We start from the raw sequence: 19,227 nt of genomic DNA on the forward strand, positions 1-19,227 counted from the left end.
TCTTCACTGCCTAACTGGTCCTGAGGCAAGTGTTGCTGCCTAGACTCTGGACCCTGGACTTATATATGGAGCTTCCCTTGACCACCTATGAGGCTCTTATCACCGCCTCCGTCTTGCTGGCAGGAGGGCTGTAGGCACTGAGACCTTTGCCGTAGCCCAGAGTTGGGGTAGCTCAGCCAGTCTCTGCCCAGCGTGGCGGGAGGACAAATTGCTCCTGCCTCTGTGGCTCTTCGGGGCAGTCTCTGGAAGTCTGGTTCTATGCTCTGTGGCAGACTCTGACAGACAGGCTGCTTCAGAGAGCCTCAGAGGTAGCTGGGGGCATGGCTTGACCATGTGATCCATCTCTGCTTCCCCAGAGTGGGCCTGGTACAGAATAGAGGCAACATGTGGGCTCCCACCGGGCCATGGCCTTCGAGGCCTAGAACTTGGGCTGCACTCCTTTGTGTTTTGAACCTTTTTGGACCTTCCCAGGCCTTGGCCACTTGCTTGGGCCCCTCTGTCATCTGGCAATAGAGAGTGAAGGCTGGAGGGCTTGTCCCTCGAACTCCAGGGAGAAGGAGCCTCTGTTGCTCCTGGACAATATTTTCCTATGGGTGAGATACAGTTTAGATCAGAGTTTCTTGAAGCTCTTTGTGTGACTCTTGAGCACAACTTTCTTTTTTGTCATCTTTTTCGAAATCAAGGTATGCAATAGGTACAGGAGGATGCATAAAGTATACAAATGTAAAGTGTACAGGTCGGTATATTTTTATGCAAGTGTACACCTGTGTGACCACCACCCAGATCAAGAAAAGGAACCTTTTGCTTCATCCCAGAAAGTTCCCTTGTGCCCCTTCCCAGTCAATAATGTTCCCCCGCCCCCGCCAGGTAACTACTGTTCTGACTTCTTTTACTTTCAGGTAATTTTGCTTGTTCTTCGCTTTCATATAAATGGAATCACACAAGAAGTACTCTTTTGTATCTGACTTCCTTTGCTCAACATAACATACAAGAGAGTCCTCCATTAAGACTGTATGTATTAGTTCAGCCTTTTTATTGCTGGCAGTATTCCATTGTATTACTGTGCTGCAGTCTATCCTCCTCTTGTTGGACTACCTGCCTTCTTTAGTCCTTGAGTACATGCTTGTTTGAGTGAGTATGTGAAGGTTCAATCTGATATGAGAATCTCCCTAGGCTTATGAGCTTATCTCAATCCCCCTCATATTTTAAAACCTCATTGCAGTCCCTTGGATGTGTAGTCTTCACTGTCTCTTCTGGAATCCGCGCTGACCTCCCTCTTCTCTGAACTCGTATGACAGTGAGAAGCTGATTCCAGACCTGAGGAAGTGGCCTTTGAGCCGTACTGACCCATTTACTTATTCTTTCAGCAGATGCCTCTTGAATACCCGTTGTATGCCTTGCACTATTCTAGGTATTAAGGATATAGCAGTGGACAAAGAGAGAAAACTTCCAAAGTATCCTGCCTTCGTGGAGTTTACATTCCAGTGCATGCAGCTAGCACTGCCCTCTGCCTTCTGGACCCTGATGCCAGAAGAATCTTTAGTCTTGTTCAGGCTCCTCTATCCTGTGGGATTCTGCAGGAGCTAGGCGGCAGTGGCCCTTGCCACCTTGACAGGGCCTCTCTAGGGCTTGTGGGCTTTGGTCTGTCTTAGCTGCTGCTGCTGCTGCTTGGCAGTGAAAGGGTTTCTCAGTATTGGTACTTCCCCTTCACTATCCAGCAGTCTGATTCCCTCTGTGAGAGGACAGAATTAATCTCCAACTTTCCATGCCTGTAAGGTGAGTGACCTCTGTTTTGTCAGCGCTTGCCAATCTGTCCTCTAATTCCCAGCCAGGGTAATGGAGACATTACTTTGTGCTAAAGCAAACCACCGGTTCTCCTAGTGCGGATGCCGCGCTGATCCGGGCACTGGGAATGGCAGGGCAGCTCTGTGGGGATCTCCTCGCAGGTGTGCAGGCACCTGGAGGCTACAGGGGTGTTGGCAGCTGAACACCTTGGTCCTGCACTGTGGTTGGCAGATTTAGGGAGGGGAGATGCCCTGCCATCATATTCTCCCTAAGCACCATCCATGCCGGTGGAGTGGCTGCTTCAGTTTGGTCTGAAATAGGTTTCTTTTGTCAGGCTCCTAAGAGCACATGAGAGACTGCAAACACCTGAGTGAGGAAGAAGAGTCGGGGAGCAGGGGTCTTGGGAGATGAAGGCCAGGGAACTCAAGGCCGTGACTGGCATAGTGGCCTGTACCTGAACGATCTGTGGACTCTGGGAGCTCAGCTCTGTAGGGCTTTGAGAAGGGCGGCTATGAGTGAGTGGGATAAATTCTCAGTGTCCCTGGCTAAAGGGTGACACGACTCAGGCTTGATAGTTCTGTAAAACTGTTTCTTCCAAAGCCTGCAAGGATGTTGGTTAGGGGAAGAAAGCCAGCCAGCCCAGTGAATCCCGGGAGCCTGACAGGCCTTTTTCTCTGCAATTCTTTCTTGCAGGCAGCCCGAGGCAGCCTGTCTCTTTGTTAACAGAGTGACAGCAATGTGACACCATGGAAATAATTACTAACAAATCACGGTGCTGACTGCAAACAGCTCTCTGTCTTCAGAGGCATGTCAGGGTGCATTAGAGCAGGACTGGAGGAGCGGCACATGTGGGGGCTGAGGCGCAGCCCGCACTCAGATGCTCTCCTCCTCTTCCCCCACCCTGACCCCTTTTTGCTGTGTCTGACTTTCCTGCTCATGGCCTTTTGCACTAGGTCGGCTACGGGACCAGCTGGCTAACTGGCACGTGGCTAGTCCCACTTTCTCTGGGCAGGTAGCTGGGACTCCTGTCTTTACTAAGGAACACCTGGGTAGTGATGAGATCCAGGAGTTTTTCCATTACAGGACCCCCAAAAGGCGAAAGGATGCTCCATTTCTGATTTACTCTCTGCCAGTTGGTACCAGCTTCATCTGCCAGTGGTTTTGGGGTGACAGAGAGTATTTGCTCCAGCTGGACCCAGAATGTGGGGGAAGCCTTGCATCTCAGTGTTGGCTCAGCTCCCTTCCCCCGCTAGCCCTGGTTTCTTCTTCAATTGCCATAGTCAATTTTTGGTAAGTCGACTTTGTCCATTCCCTCTTGGTTAGCAGAGTGATTGCTCTGACTGTCAGGGCTGTAAATAATGTTCCTGGAGTGTGTGGCTGGAGGCGGCTGTGTAGGGTGGGGAAAGGAGTGGAAGGAGGAGCGGCACTCCGATGGCTCTCTCACTTGCCCCCCTCCCCTCTCATACAATATTTATCCAGGGATGGGAGTCAGATGCAGCGACCTCGGGGGTCACCCAGTTAAATAGCTTCTGAACCTCCCTGCATTCTAATTGCTGCAGTTGTCCTTTGCTCTGGAGACTTCTCCTCCCCATTGTCTGCTGAGGCACACACTAATGGCTCTCCTCCCTGGCCCTGCTGGGAGGCATGTGTGTCTGCCCGGGAGAGGGAGAGGGCTCATTGCTACCTTCCTTTCCCCAGGGATAAGGGAATCTAGGGCCTATTAACAAGTGGCTTTAGCTAGGAGGAGCACAATCCCCTGCCCTCCCCAAAGCTGGCAGGAGAAGGAGGCCCAAGCACTGGGCTTGGTTGACAGGGCCAAAGGGCTTCACCCATTTCCAATCCTATGAGCAGAATTGTGGGACTAGTGACTCCCTACAAGGGGACAGACCCTTGAGTACTCAGCTGATGAGCATCATCGTATGTTCTCATGGTCCCACATTCAGGGTTTGGAAACTTCTAATGAGTGATATTTCCAATTGGAATATGCTGCATTTTGCCCAAAGATTGGCCAGGTGGAAAAGTCTCTTTGGTCCCCTGGAGATCAATTTACATGATTGATGATGGTAGCAGGTATGTCCCATTTGTTGATTTAAGAGTGGCATGTGCCACACGTCTTCGCTAGGACTTTCTTGTAAATGTCAGCTACCCTACACTGCAGCTCGTCCCTTCCAAGGGATACTGTTGGAAACTGCCACTGAAGCTGCTAACCACCGCATGTCCTGGCATTCCAGGAAGAAGCCTGAAGTTAGCCCCTGTTAGAGCTGCTCTGGGCTCAGTAAGTACTGTGCTGGGGACTGTAGGGACCGCCTGGTGATCAGGACAGAAAGAGCAGCACATGCATAACTAGTTACAGGCCAAGAAAGGTAGAATATGAGAACACTACAAAGATGCAAAACAAATGCTATGAGAACCCAGAGGAGCACAGTAGACAGATTGAATGGGTAGTATTTTTTAGCAGTAATCTTTTTTTTTTTAGACAAAATATTAAAGCTCAAGCCACTACCTGTTCTAATGCCCACCCAGAAGTGTGACTCTTTTTAGGCCAGGTGCTTACATGTCTTGAAGGAGTCCGAGTTAGCTGGGATCAGAGCAGAGGAAACCAGCCAGGAGGTAAGGGGAACAGCTGTGTCCTTGAATGTATTGGAGCAGAGGTCAGACTGCGTCCCAGATCCTGAACGCTTGCAGGATGCCTCTCCATGGAGCCTCCAGAGGGCATTGTAGGCCACACAAAGGCAGCCCAGGCAAAGGGTCAAGGTGGCCACAGGCCAGGTGGTGACTGAAGTAGGGGATGAGCGAGGAATCTTGGAGACAGCTCCAACTGCTAAGGAGCTCCTGATTTCCCTGGCCAAAAAGAGAAGAGCTCATCAGCTGAAACACTGACCAAAGTGCCCTGGAAACCTCCGGTCCCCTGCTCACCCTCCTCTCCCTACCCAGTCCCTGCTGAGGCGTCTGCTGTTCTATCTGGGAAAGAGAGCTCTGGCCAGGTCCTGGTGGCAGTTCCAGCACTTAGCGCAGTCACAACAGGTGGGGCACTGTGCCCTTTTCCTGGAAGAATTGCCCTGGGAGGGACTCTGGAGGGATACTTGTCTTATTGTTTCACTAGCGAGGGGCTGGGGAGTTACAAGTTATTTGATTTCATGGAGTATTTGTGTCACTGGGGAGGTGCATGTTATACTGTTCCACGGGGTGCTTGTGGCACTTGTGTGCTTTATGTGGTCATTTGTGTGGGCTCCATGTGGGAGTAGAGATAGTTGGCAAGTGGGCAAAAAGCAGTGGAGCAGGGAGGTGCTATATACACGTCCAGTGCCTTTTGGAGGCTTCAAGCAACTGCTTGGCAGTGGGGATTTGAGGTTGGTTTTCTCTGGGAGGACTGGTAGCCTGGCCTGTGGGGCGTCCCTCTGCACCCGCCTGTGTTCTGGTTTCTGTTTGGGAACTCTCCAGAGCGGCATGTCTGGGAACACGTCCAGCTGTGCTGCCAGACCCAGACGCAGGTGACGGCCTTTCGTCTGTACCATAGGGAAACCAAGAGGAAATTAAATGTCATTTGCCCCCTGCACAGCGGGTCGCTGCCAGATCAGACACTGCTGATCGGAGCAGTGCAGAGGGCACCCAAGGGAAGGCTTATGCCTGCAGCCATGCCCTCTGAGCCGTGGCGACTCCCAGGTGATGGCCTGGCTTACTCCCAGGGCTTTCTCTGCCAGGCTGGGTTCACCCTGGCCTGGAGCCCAGCCCTGTGCTACATGGCAGCTGCGGCCCATGCCAGGCTAGAGGTGTGTGGGTACCCGTGGGAGGGAATGGAGGGGCAGGGCAGTAGAGGACACACAAGAGACAATGGGGTGATCAGCCCTTCCTCAGAGAAGCTGCATGGTATTGCGGAAAGAGCAGAGTTGAGAGAAACCTGGGCGAGTCCTGGCTCCCCTATTTACTAGTTGTAGGATCTTGAGAAAGTCACATTACCACTCTTAACCTCCATTTCGTCATCTGTAAAATGGAGATTCTAAGAAGGTCTGGTTCCTGACATCTGCGGGAGAAGTAGCTTCCTTGGGACTGGTGCCAGAGTTCCCTCCCCCACCTCCCCTAGGTCTGGAAGGATGGCTTGGAGCCCTTGTCCGTGGGGCCTCACTGTGAAGTGAGTTAGCTGAGGTTGATGGAAAGTGGGGTGGGTAGTAAGTCTGGCCAGGCAGGCACAGCTGGTAATCTCTCCCTGCCTGACGCCTTTCCTTTTTGTCCTAGTCCTCTCAACCAGGCACCCCAAGGCCTTTATGAGATGAGTATGGTGAGGATGGTCACCCTCTTAATTGCGGGCCTCAGCTGGCTCCCTCCAGGCTCACACTTGCACTCCTCTTCCTGTTTGGGAGGACCTCAGGGCTTACCCCATCCCTCTGTTGCCTTGAAGTTCTAGTGGCGGGCCGTAGTTCTCTGCTTTGCAATAACATTTATTAACAGGGCTTTGGGAAAAGATGTTTTAATATTGTGAGAGTTCTCCCTAGAAAACTCCCCACCCCCACCTCACCCCCCCATCTGAAGCATGGCTGCTGGTGGTGAAATTCATTAGTGTTCCCTGACAGGCAGTGGCGACAGAGGCGCTCGCTGTCTGCTTCCCGCTCCCTCGCTCTCGTGCTCCTGCTTCACGCACACTGATATTTAAAGCTGATGGGCTGCTTATAGACTTCTTGTACCATGACAAGTTTGGGGAGGGGGGTGGGGGAGGAAGAGACAGACAAGGAGCCAGCTGTCACGCTGGTATTTCAAACAGTACTCTCTCCTGACCCTTTGCAGGCTCCAGCAAGTGTATCATCTTTCTGAAGCCTGTGGTTGGAATTGTAACCTGCAGCTGTCCCAGAGGATGGGGGCAAGTGTAGGGGCAAAGTGGTCTGAGAAGGCAGGCAGGGAAGAATGGAGGGACAGAGTGTGTGTGTGTGTGTGTGTGTGTGTGTGTGTGTGGTGTGTGTGTGTGTGTGTGTGTGTGTGGTGTGTGTGTGTGGTGTGTGTGTGTGTGTGTGTATTCTAGCAAAGGGGATTGAAGCTGAGTCTTTGTAAGTGCTCCCCAGCATTGGTCTCCCGTCACCGGAAATGAGATGGCCCTTTCTCAGTAGTCTCTCCTGGAGTGATTTTATGTTTCATGCTGTGGTTATCTTTTGGGTGGGTCTGGAAGCTCCGTGAGTACGGGAATCAGGTCTGATTGGCTTTTACTCCTCGAGGGCCGTGGGTCTCAGTGATACCCATAAATATGTGTTGGCAATTGAGGTAGAAAGTTCTCCCATTTTGTGTCTAGACTGGGGCTTTGGCTTTTGTTCCCTGGTATTTGCCTGCTGATTCTTTGGATTTGGGGAATGAGTTCTAAGGTGACTTCTCCATCCATGACTCTTCCTCTCACCCCTGAGCTTCTTGGAATTCATTTTTCCAACTTTTGAATTGTTCTGGAACTTCCCCTTGGCCTGTCATCCTCAGCAAAGCTTCTCCAGTGTTCTTTTCCTGACTGAGGCACTGTCTTCTCAATGCAGGTGCCCTGGAAGCATCTCCAAAGGCTGTTGCAGGTTTGGTCTCAGCTGACCTCCTTATAGCCAGAATCTCTTCTATCAGCACTTACTTATAAAATATGTTTCTCTTGGCTGGCTCCTTCAGCCTTCACAGAGCAGAGCATGGAGGTGAGGTAACTTGCCCAAGGACACATGGTCACTTGACCAAGTTGTCTCTCAGTGCAGCAGAGCCATGTGCTAGGGGTGGGGGTGGGGGGGGGGGCAATGTACTGTAGTCTCCCTCTCCCCAACCCCGTTTACCTGTACATCTTCTGGTGGAGGGCAGACCAAGAATCCCTTTTCTGTCTATAGACTGAAGTGTGTTCTTGAACTGTTCAGCATCATCTTTCATGTGATCACCTCCTATAACCCCCATCACCCCCATCCTTCCCCAACCCCACACTCTATCCTTTAGGCTTCTAGTAGGGGTTGCTGGCATGGGGCTGCTATCTCTAGGCAGCACCTTTCTTTCCCTTCCTGTCTTTGCTGATCCCTGCATTGACTGAAAGCAGTGAGTGCTCGGCTTGCTGGGGGCAGCCCGGGCTGTATCTTCTGCCATGGTGCATCTCACAGGTGAGATGGAAACTAACCAGCTTTGATAAGTAGGAGGTTTGAGCATTAATTTTTTATACATCAGCAGCCAAGTCAGTGAATTCAATTATGAGTCTGCTTTCTCTCTACCCTCCTCCCCATAATGTGGTGGCTCAAAGCAGAGACTGAGGAACCTGTTGAAATGAGAAACCCCTATTTCCTAGCCTGACCCCCTCACTAATTCGGGTTAAATTGCTACGCTATTGCAGTAGTGACACATTGTGCTTGCCTCTGTTTGTATAAGAGGATGCAGTGGGGGAGGAAGGACCAATTTGCGCAGAGATAAAAGGTGTCACGGACAGATAACTAACGTCCTGCTCTCATTGTTGCTCAATTTGCTCCGTGTGGAAGCCCAGCCTTCCTCTCTTTCTTCCTTCCCTCCCCTTGCTCATATTTTACCTCGATGCCACAGTGTAATGATGCCCTGCGTAGTGGGGGAGGAGATAGGCACCTCTGGCTGACAGCCCTTCCTGATAACCAAATTCCAGCCCATCCATCACCAGCTACTCTCCTCAACTTGAGGAAAAGTGATCATGAAAGGCGGGCCGTTTATCACCCGGGGTCTGTTTATCTCCTCTGGGTGGGAAAATGGAAACAGGAGAGACAAAGAGCTCTGTCCCCAGCTAAGTGCTGCCTTGGCTGAGGCAGCCTGCCTGTGCTGGATGCTGACTGTGGAGGCTCTGACTAGGTAGAACTCCCAGATGGGACCTGGTGGGAATGAGACCTTGCCTGAGGCTCAGCCTTGGGACTTGGAGAGAAGCCTAGCAAATGTGGCGGTTCTGAGATGCAGGACAGCCAGCAACAACATTCTGCGGGAATGCTCATATCCGACTGAACAAGTTTGGAACCCTCATGGAAACAAGCCCTGCCCATCCCTCATAGATATCCCCTTGGCAGGAGCTTCCGTCTGGCTGGTTGACTGGGTCTGCTGGCCTACTCCTTCTCCAGGCTGGGCCTTCCGTGCTTCCATGGTCCAACTGTGGCTTTGAAGAAGACAGAGGCTTTCTCCCTGTTCTTCACCTTTGCTCCTCAACACTGCCCTTCTTCTACATCTCAGATGGACCAAAATAGTTTGCTCCTGTAGATGAGCAGTATGTGCATGTCCTAAAGCTTTTGGACACCTGTCAGGACTGACAGCCTACATCACTCCAAGATCCAAGTCCCACAGCCTTTCCAGAGAGGCATAAATGGGTCAAATATGCCTTCTCCTCTTTAAGGGCTTGAGTCTGCTAAAAGTGAGAGTGGCATGCATCTTCCTGATTTGGGATTGTCCCTAAGACTTGCAGAGAGAGAAGCACAGAAGGAATGGCGTCCAATGACCCTTTCCAGCGCTAGTGCCTGCTCTCCTGCTGGTCCTGGCTGTTGGTGTCTGCCAGTCTGTCTGTCAGACCTCCATGGATGCTGCTGGCCTCTGACTCAAGCCTAGCAGTTCTAGCAGAGCCTCCCAGCTCTGCCTCACCCAATCTTCAAAGCTGAGCTCCTGCTCACAATGGCTTCATCCTGCCTGTACCCATTAGCGAGGGTGGTGTTCCTTAATGAGCCAGTCTCCTGCCTTGGCTGGCGCTGAGCTAGTCACACCTGTTTGCCATCAGGGCTGTCTGGGCCCAGCCCAAGCTCTGGGCTGCAGGTGGTGGGGCTGGATGAGGGGTGGGTGGGGAAGGCCGGGCTCCTTTTGCTTTGGGCTGTTCACTTGTTGGAGGGGTGGTTTCTTGCGCCCATGTTCCTCCCATACTGTTCTCTTCTTTGTAAGCAGGGGAGAGCTCTCTGCTTTCTTTTTTATTATCCAAAAGGAGTAATAAGGGAGCTTGAGGAGAACCCCGTCTTTTCTAACTTCCCCCTGGATGGAGTAGTGAGGAACTAGTCAGGTGTCTGAGGGTAGGGTTTGATGATCTGTTCTGATGATCCTGGAGGGCCAGTGTGGTAAGAGCCGGGCCACATGGTAAATGCCAAAGGCAGAGCCCCTTGCTGGCCCTAGGCCTCACAGTATTTGGAAAGCGACCATATCCCTTACTTTAGAGCCACAGGCAGGACTGGGAGGCCCTTCCTTAAAGGGAGCCCACTGCATTCATGAAGCTGAAGGAAGTTTTGATTTGGTTGAAAAAAATCCCATTCTTTTTTACGGCCTGGACATAATTGGCTTTTTTCTATTGGCCATCAGTGATGTCATTCCGACCCTCATAAAGAAGGGGAAGTCACACCTGTGGACTTGGTGCATAAAATTTCATTGGGCAACAGTAATAAGCATGGCCAGATGATGTTTGGGCAGTTGAGGAGCTTTGTGCCCAGTGATTCCAGCTGCATGGAGACCTGGGCACCATAAACCTGCCTGCACGTTCATGCCCACAGGCTAGTCCAGGGCCCACTGCCAGTGGCTCTTTTCTTGGGATCACTGTCTGGTGGGAACTCACAGCATTCAGATCCCTTGTGTCAGCGGGACTTCTGCCCTTTTCCTCTCCACCCTGGTAGAACCATGTACCCACGGGTAACCATTGACCCTAGCCTTAGGCTCCTAAGAACCTTGGACCCAGTTGGGACCTTGAATGGTGACTGCCATGTTTCCTGCCTCTCCAAGGCCCCAGACCTTGCCATCCCAGGGACTGTAAAGAACTCTAAGTACATCTGTACGACTGATGCCTTATGTGGTCAGAAGACTCAGATCCGTTTCTAGTTCTGCCCTTGGCTTGTTATATAATCAAGCAAATCCTTTTTCTTTTCTGGGTGTCAGTTTCCCCTTTTATGTAGGAGATGACAACTGCTCTAATCCACCTTTCTCACGGAGTTTCTCTTGGTGCTCTCTAAGCTGGGGTAGGATTTTGTCAGAGAAGGGAGTAACTGTCTTCCCATAAAGCACCCGGGAGTTTGGCTCTCTGTGTCTTATGAAGATGGGCCTGGGCCCTGCTACATCTATACTGCTGTGTATTGGCATCATAAGACTAGGACCACCCACAGGCTGGAGGACTCAACAGCCCAAATGCCTGTGAATCTGCAAACTGCATGTGTGCCTGCAAGTGACTGGAGTCCCGAGTGAGGGTTGGAGTCCCGCCCCCTCTGCTTCAGTCAGCTATGGGGACAGGCACCCCTCAGGGTGGCTGCTGAGCTGATTCTGAGGCTGTGTATCCAGCCTGACAATTTCTCTAGTCTTCCTCCATGCAGCCCGTTTGGTATAGGTCCTCCTCCCAGAGGAGCAGGCGGGACCCTACTGAATTAGACCCTTCTTACCTGAGTAGAAATGTCCACAGCTGATGTCTGCCTTTGAAATCCTGCTCAAAAGGGAGCCCTTCCCTCCCCTGGGTAGCCACAGCCAGTAGGACTCCTGACCTGTGTCAACTAAAAGAATCAGGGATGCTGGGGTTGGCTAAGAGAATATGATAGGTGGCCCAGGAGCCCTGCCTTTTGCTGGCCAGTCCCCTGATCTGTTTCTTTGTAGATTCTGCTGCTTCTGGTGGCCCTTCACTCACAGGCCTTAATGTGATTTTTCAAAAATAGCTGACCTAAGCAAGCATTTTCACAAATACCAAGGATAAGAAACGTGACAGAAAAAGTGAAGGAAATGAGAAAATTATCCAAACATCACAATTCTGCTTCTTCGACAACCACATTCCAGCTCCTAAGGATAGCTTTTGTCCTTCAAAACTTGCCTAATTTCCTTATGTTCTTGATCCTTGGCTCCCACAATGGGACATCCTACCTAGGTAGCCCTTCACCATCTTGGCCTCAGCCAGAATTTCCCTTCCAGGAAATTGGCTGGTTGTGGTTAATGTCACTATGCCACCAGAGTGTTTGAGAGGAATCTTCCACTCAGGAACGCTATCTCAGGTCTTAGAAAAGTAAGTCTTTACTATACTGCCTGAAACATGGGGATCAACTTCCTATTAGTGTCTGTCAAATAAGTGAAGAGTGATGGAAGGAAGGCTAGACTGCCCTGAAACTTTCTGGGGTGGAACCAGTCATCTCAACTGGAGTCTCATTCCCAAACTTCCTAAAAAGGGAGTTTGCACTTGTGATCTCCACTTTCTTTTCTCTCTCTCTTTTTTTTTAAATTTAATTTTTATTGAGTTTATGATAGTTTACAATCTTGTGAAATTTCAGTTGTATATTATTGTCTGTCAGTCGTGTTGTAGGTGCACCCCTTCACCCTTTGTGCCCACCCCCCACCCCACCTTTCCCCTGGTAGCCACTAATCTGTTCTCTTTGTTCACATGTTTAAATTCCTCATGTGAGTGGAGTCATACAGAGATTGTCCTTCTCTATCTGGCTTATTTCACTTAACCTAATTCCCTCAAGGTCCATCCATGTTGTTGTGAATGGGACGATTTTATTCCTTTTTATAGCTGAGTAGTATTCCATTGTATGTGTGTATATATATATATATATATATATATATATATATCATATCTTCTTTATCCAATCATCAGTTGATGGGCACTTAGGTTGCTTCCACGTCTTGGCTATTGTAAATAATGCTGCAATGAACATCAATTTCTTTTCTCTTACTCACTGTTCAACACGTTGTATGCTGCCTTCTGCCCCCACCGGTCCACTGATGCCAAATTCATCGGGTTTTTCTCAGCTCTCATCTTGCTTGACCACCTTATGGCTTTTGACACTAGTGACCTGCATTGTAAGCTCAAAAGTCAGTTATATATATTCTAGAAAGGAGAAACTTGGTACCTAGTTTAGATTGACCACAGGTGATGTGAATTGGGGTCAAAAGAGCATGTGTGACCTTGGGTATGTGATACCCAGAAAATGGTCTAGGAGCCCTGCCTCTTGGGAATGGGGGTGGATTAGGTGAGTCTGGACTCATGGTACATTATCTCCTGCAGAATTCTTGAAGGAGTTGAGAGTATATGACCTGGAAAAGGGAACTCTGGGGGAAACTTCCTGGGCTCTCAGATTTTGGAGGGTTCTGCAAGGAAGAGATGGAAATCTCATTCTTTGTAGTTTCTAAAGACTTACCTCAGACTCATGGGTGAAAGTTACAAGGAGACAGGTTTTAGTTTAGTATTAAGGAAGGATGTTCTAAGAATTGAAGGAGTTCAAAATTAGAGCTGACTGCTCTGTGAAGTAGTGAGCTCCTTGTGTGTGGTGATGGTCTGGTAGGAGTGGCCTGGTTTCATTTTAGCTCAATAAAACTTTTGAAACATTAGCTTGAGCTCTGCTCATCTCATTCCATACTCGTCCTGGGTGATCTTATGAACTCTAATGGCTTTAATTTTACAGAAATTACGTTAATGATTCAGCAATTTATGTCTCCCATCAAGATCTCTCCTCAACCTGGACATCCAGCTGCCTCATCATCCCACTGCCCAGTGTCTCCTAGGCACCTCAAACTCAGCAGAGGTTGAGTGCTTACCATGTGCCAGGCATATCCTAAAACTGCATCCCAAACTCATGCCTCCTTCCGGTGGTGACCTAGGGGTGAGGCAGCAGGAGCAGTCCACCCTGGTTTGGGCAGAACGGGGATACACTGTATGTAGAGAATTCTAAAATGACAATAAAATTGACCACACGCTGGTCTGCTCTCGATGTCAAGTATGCTCTCTATGCCCGAGGCTCCTTTGTATCTTTTCTCAGTGAGTAGCATGAAGCTACTCAACCTACACAGCTTTGAATTGGGTTCTACTGCTTTCTCTCATTGGGCCCCATATCCCACTCAGTCACCAAGTCCTCCTTTACATCTCTTATATCTGTTGCTTGCTTGCAATCTCTATGGCTATTGTCTAGTCTCCTGGTTGCTACCCAGCTTTTTTAGTGTGTTGTTTTTGTTGCCCCAGAACAATCTTTGTAAATCACAACTCTTCAGAGGTTCTCCATTGCCTGTGGCCAAGCTCCCCTTAGCAAGAAAACTCTTTGATCTTCCCCAGCTGATATTTCTGGTATCTTTCTCCATCCTTCCATGTACCCCAGTGTTCTATCTTAAAGCTTTTTGTCTATTTCTTTTATTGTCAATTCCATCGAGCAAACTGTGAGCCCCTTATGGGCAGGAGTTAAGCCTTACTTTTTGAGTCCTAAGTGCCTCTTATTAAACATCAGTAAATGTTTGGGCAAATGGATTTGTGTGGGTAAAATGACATCATCAGCAAAAAGGGAAGACAGTTTATAAATTCTAATTTAAAGAAAAGACAAGAACAGACTCGGTTTAAATTCTGACATCTTCTTATCCCTTTGCATGGCCTCTTCTCTATCTGCAGAAAGCCTATAGCTAGAGACTTAAATGTGAGCTGAAGTCCCTGGCCAGCTATCTCTAAATCATGTGCTCTTTCTCTCTCTCCTCCTGCCTTACATCTCTGCCTCTCTGCTGTAACAAAACAACAACAACCACCTGGTGCATTGGAAAGAACATAGTCTTTGGAGTGAGACAGACCTGGGTTCAGTCCGTGGCACTATCGTTTTTTAGCTGTGGGACCTTAGGTAACCCCTCTGAATCTCATTTTCTCATCTGTAAAATGTTGGCAACAGTACCTACCTCACAGCATCGCTCTGAAGAATAATGTGAAAATGTAAGTAAGCTACTCAGCATATGTAGGACATCAGAAAATAGTAGCTGCTGATAGTATTTTGAATAGAGTTTCCAGGTTCTCACATTTGGATCTGAGGGCTGGATCTGGAGCCCACTGTCCTGGGTGCTGGAGGTGGGGTGCCTTTCTTGGGTAGAGTGGGACCCATGGCTAATGAATGGGTTGACCTTTTGAGGTCTAGATGCTCTATAGACTTTGTTGGGTTTCCTAGCTTAAGGCACCATCCCGGGGACATGAGTGTGCCCAACTTGTTCTCTCTTCCCTTTCTTGTAGGCTCCCAGGGCAGTGCCAGTACTTGGGCTTGCCAGTGGCGGATTACTTCAAGCAGTGGATTAATCTGAAAAAGGTACTGTGTCTGGGCCGCACGTGAGTGCTTCTTCTGGTTCTCCTGTGCCTCATGTTTCACCTCCTTCGCTTTCATTTCTCATCTCTGTTCTCTTTTTGTTGCTCTCATCTCTTTCCTTTTCTTTTTATTCTTCTCTTTTCTCAGTACCCCTCCTTCCTCTTCCCTAGCTAACGTGCACTAGAAGGTTGTGGTTATTTCTGGGAGCGGGGAGCTGCTTGGGGACCAGGCTGCTGGGTGGAGTATGACACTGCCCTACTTGGTGTCTCCCGGATGTGCAGAGAAGTCCTAGTTAAGGAAACTTTCCAGGATTCTTGCTCAGAGCTGAATCTCTGGGCTGAGCTGCTTGCATGTAGGAGAGATGTGGTGCTAACAGAGCCTCTGGTAAAGTGTCCTCTTTTGATATGATCACGAGTGTGTCCTCTGACCCTCCTGACCGGCCCTCGTATCTCCCTCTGGTTGGGAGGTAGAGTTGGTCAGGCTGGCTTTGGTCCTGCCCAGCTCCAGCAAAGCCTTGCTTATGTGAGGAGGGGCCATGAAAACTAGAGCCAGTTCCCTTTGTGCGAGGGAGGAGACTGGCACTATGGCAGCACTGAGCACCTGTGGGCCAGGAGGGACTCGGGTAGCTAGGAAAGTGAACCCTGGCAGAGAATGAATCACCCAGGAAACTGTACTTTCCTCGTGTGTGCTGTACTTCCTAGGGAAGCAGAAGGAAGAGGGTGTAGGAATAGAGTCCCCAGATCCCTCTCTGGTGGGATCCCTGCTCCAGGAGGCCCAGTCCTCTGAGGGACACTCACCCCCATAAATCCTTCTGATCGATGGGCAACAGTCCTGGGGCAGCCTCAGGAACCTCATGCCACCAGTCAGCTTAGTGACTGCCAGGAAGCTCAGAGAAAGAAGAACATACCAGGGTCAGGGTCGTGTCTCCCAGGGGGCTCAGAGAAGAGAGGCCATTGGAGGGTCAGGCTAGGTATTGTGAGGATTTGGGTCTTGAGCTGGGCATTCAAGGGAGGCAGGATGTAGATATAGGAGGAGAGAAGGCTTTCTAGGCAGGGGAAGCAGCATGCTTTTGGTGTGTCTGGGCTGGAGCTAAGCCTGAATGTGGAGGAGCAGTGGAAGAGAGTGACCTTGGACTTCGTTCGTAGGTCTCAGGGCAGCCATTCTCTGTGGCACCGTTTGTGAACTCCTTTACTCTGCCCTGGTGTGCAGGTCCTTTGCACTCTGGCTTGTCTATACTTTGACCCCTACCCACTTTCTCCCACTGATCACCTGGGCACCTGAGCAACAGCTACTTGCTACCAACCATCTTTGGCTGAGGAGGCCAGGCTCTGTCCTACCTTCAGGCCTGTGGCCTTACCTCTGTCTTAAATGTCCCCCAGTCATCTTCATCAGGCGTATTCCCTCTCCTTGAAGATTCAGCTCAGGTGTCACCTCTGCTGAGAAGCTCAGCTGTCAGTCTCTTGTCTTGAGGCTTCTTGACACTTTGGATATCAGTGATCTTAGAGTGTTGAAATTGAGTCATGTGTTTCCTTGCAGACATGTCCATCTGGAGCACAGAGACTGATTCCGGTTTCTCTCTGTGTACCTGGTGGCCAGATCAGGGCCAGGTACAGAGTATGTGCTCAGCAAATAATTGCTAGCTGGCTGGCTGATCTTTAAGAGCTGGCTCCATAGAGACTCTCTCGTGTGGGGCTTGGCAGGGCTATGTGAGCGGGTGTGGCTGGGCCCATGCTCCTGGAAGACGGCGTGGCAGCTGTCAGAGTGCATCTGAGGCTGCTTGCTGGCCTTGGCAAATGCAATGTGAAGGCCCGGCCAGGCGAGGCGGGCGCTGACCATGAACAATTGCTCTGTGAAGTTCACTAGACTTTTTGGTGTGTGGATCACTCCCTGCCTCTAGGTCCCTTGGCAGGAAAGGAGCCGACCCGTGTGGTAGCATTGCCACTCAGGGCTACCTTGGTGCTACGGGGGGTGGAGGTGGGCTGTCCTGGGCCTGTTCAGCTTGGTTCTTTGCCAGACTGTGCTGAGCTGTAGAGGAGGGGTGGGTACAAGGGGAAACTGAGGACTCATTTCCCACTTGGCCTTGTGATTTTGCCTCTTGAGAGGTAACCTGAGCAGGTCTAGGAAAAACAAGGGGTCTAACCCCTTTTCCTCTGCCCTCCAGCCACAGCGTATTCCAGCTGTGCTTGAAGACCCAGCAGGAGAGATGAGTTAATTCCAGACTTTAGCTTAGTCCTTGCCAGCAGCCATTCAAGACAGGGAGGCTGCAGGGCCCTGGAGGTCCAGAGGCATTGTGATCTTTCTGACCTTTATACTGCATGAGTTAGTGCAGGCTGCACAAAGATTCTTACTCCCTTAAAAAAGTAAATATAAGGGGCCAACCCAGTGGCCTAATGGTTAAGTTCCATGTGCTCTGCTTCAGTGATGCGTGTTCGGTTCCTGGGCATGGACTTGTCAGCGGCCATGCTGTGGCAGCAACCTATATACAGAATAGAGGAAGATTGGCAACAGATCTTAGCTCAGGCTGAATCTTCCTGAGCAAAAAAAAAAAAGTAGCCAAGTAGTTCATTACCAAGGTTGCAGGAGTATTATGCAAGAGCCTTATTCCATGCTCTCTTTTCCCATGTGTGACCCAGGCCATGACTGTCTACACGGTCTGCTCTTGTCCTTGATCATTACTTTGTCCTCCCCACTTCCCTTCCTTCTCTCCTCCACTCCCCTAGCAGAGCTTTGCCGCATGAAAAAAGTGGGGAGGGTCCTGGTCTGCTTGGCCACATAGACCTGCCTAGTGAACGAGCTACTGGGACTGAATTCACCATCTCCATTTCCTAAGGCCTCTAGTCTGAGAAGAGACATAATATTATCTTTCAGCTGCCCTCTCCTGTCCAGAAATTGTGTGGGTTGCATCAGGGAAGAGCAACTTTTCTATGGCCAGGTTTCTACTTCTGCCGCCTCCACCTACTTCCCCTGTAGCAGTGTGGAGCAAGCCAGTGTTTGCTGACATTTGGAGTGTCATTGAATGATCTTATACTCTTATTGAACTGTCAGCTTAGAGAGGACTTGGGGCCCTGCTCCCAGCTCCTTCCAGGAGGTCAGAGCTGTCACTGAGGGGCCAGAAGAACGAACACACACACACACACATACACATAAATAGACACATGTGTACTCATGTAAATGAATACACCCAAGTGGGCATACTCAAAATTATATGTATATATCCATATGTGCATACATGCGTATGCACATATTCACATAGTCGTTTGCAGAAATACATGGAAACATACACAGACACAAATGTGTTTATACATACATATTCATAAAGTGTAAAGACACATGCACATATATAAACATACACATCTTCATCAATAAATATTCTTGAGTGCCTTCTGTGTTCCAGTTACTGTGCTAGGCTCTGAAGATAAAACAGAAAAGATGGATATTAAACAAATAATTACAATTGTGTTCTAACACTAAAAAGTTCAGAGTCATGGGATCATTTCATAAAGGGGACCTGACTTAGTGGGGTGTGGTCAGAGAATGGTTTTTTGATGAAGGGCATCTAAGCTGAGATCTGAACTGGCTGAGTAGGAATTGACTAATCAGAAGAGACAGCATGTGGCAAGGCCCTGAGGTAAGAAGAAGCCAGGCAGCTTCACAAAACTAAATGTAAGTTCCATGAGAGCAGAGGATTTCTGTCTCTTTTGTTCACTGTTCTGCCCCATCACTTTGACTAGTTCCTGGCACACGGTAGATGTTTAATCATTCTTTGTTGAATGAATGACTGCCTGAAGCATAGTGAATGTAGTGAAGAGAGAAGGGTGGCATGAGATGAAACTAGGGGGGAGGAGGAGCTTGTAGGCCACACTTTAGATTTTGATTTTTATCCTTCAGGTGAGGGGAAGCTATCGAAGGGTACTAAACATAGGGGAGGCATCATCTGATTTGAAGTTTGAAAAAGCTCTCTCTGGCTGCAGTGAAGAGAGGCCTAAGAGTAGATACAGGGGACCAGTACTGGTTTTTCCTAATGGGGCTGCAATTGGCATGTTGGGGTGGGACAAATCATTGTGTGGGCAAAAGTGCGGAATTTGTAGCATCCCTGGCCCCTGTTCATCAAATGCCAATAATGCCTCTCTCCAAGTCATTGTGACAACCAAAAATGTCCCCTCCCCCCACATACACATACATTTCCAGTGGCCTAGACGAGAGTGGAGTGGGGAGGTATTGTCTGTGGTTGAGAACCACAGAATTAGACCTTTGCTGTAGTCCAGGTAAAAGATGATGGGTACTGGGATTAAACTGATAGCAGTGGAAATGTAGAGAAATGTACTGATTCTAGAGGGTTAAATGGTGCAGTCTGTTCAGCTGTAATGTAACATACACCTTCCTAAAAATCACCATGCTATGGAAAGTTGTGCAATAAAAATGGGGTTAGGAGCACAATACTCAAAAACTTTGTCAGAGACACGTAAAA

General features: G+C 49.4%; 1 protein-coding gene across 35 annotated transcripts in view; it reads left to right on the forward strand.

Annotated features, from left to right (window-relative positions):
* The window catches only part of ERI3 (ERI1 exoribonuclease family member 3), a 126,646-nt gene that overhangs the window by 51,055 nt on the left and 56,364 nt on the right, over nt 1-19,227 (forward strand). For all 35 annotated transcript variants that reach the window (XR_011503435.1, XM_070510079.1, XM_044770625.2 and 32 more), the window contains one exon: nt 14,690-14,762. Coding sequence is in view for 34 of the 35 variants with exons in the window: in XM_070510079.1 (XP_070366180.1) it covers nt 14,690-14,762 (73 nt within the window). In the remaining variant the exon portion in view is untranslated. The remainder of the gene's footprint in view (nt 1-14,689; nt 14,763-19,227) is intronic.

The sequence above is a fragment of the Equus asinus genome, chromosome 5 (assembly GCF_041296235.1).
Source record: "Equus asinus isolate D_3611 breed Donkey chromosome 5, EquAss-T2T_v2, whole genome shotgun sequence".
Lineage (NCBI taxonomy): Eukaryota > Metazoa > Chordata > Mammalia > Perissodactyla > Equidae > Equus > Equus asinus.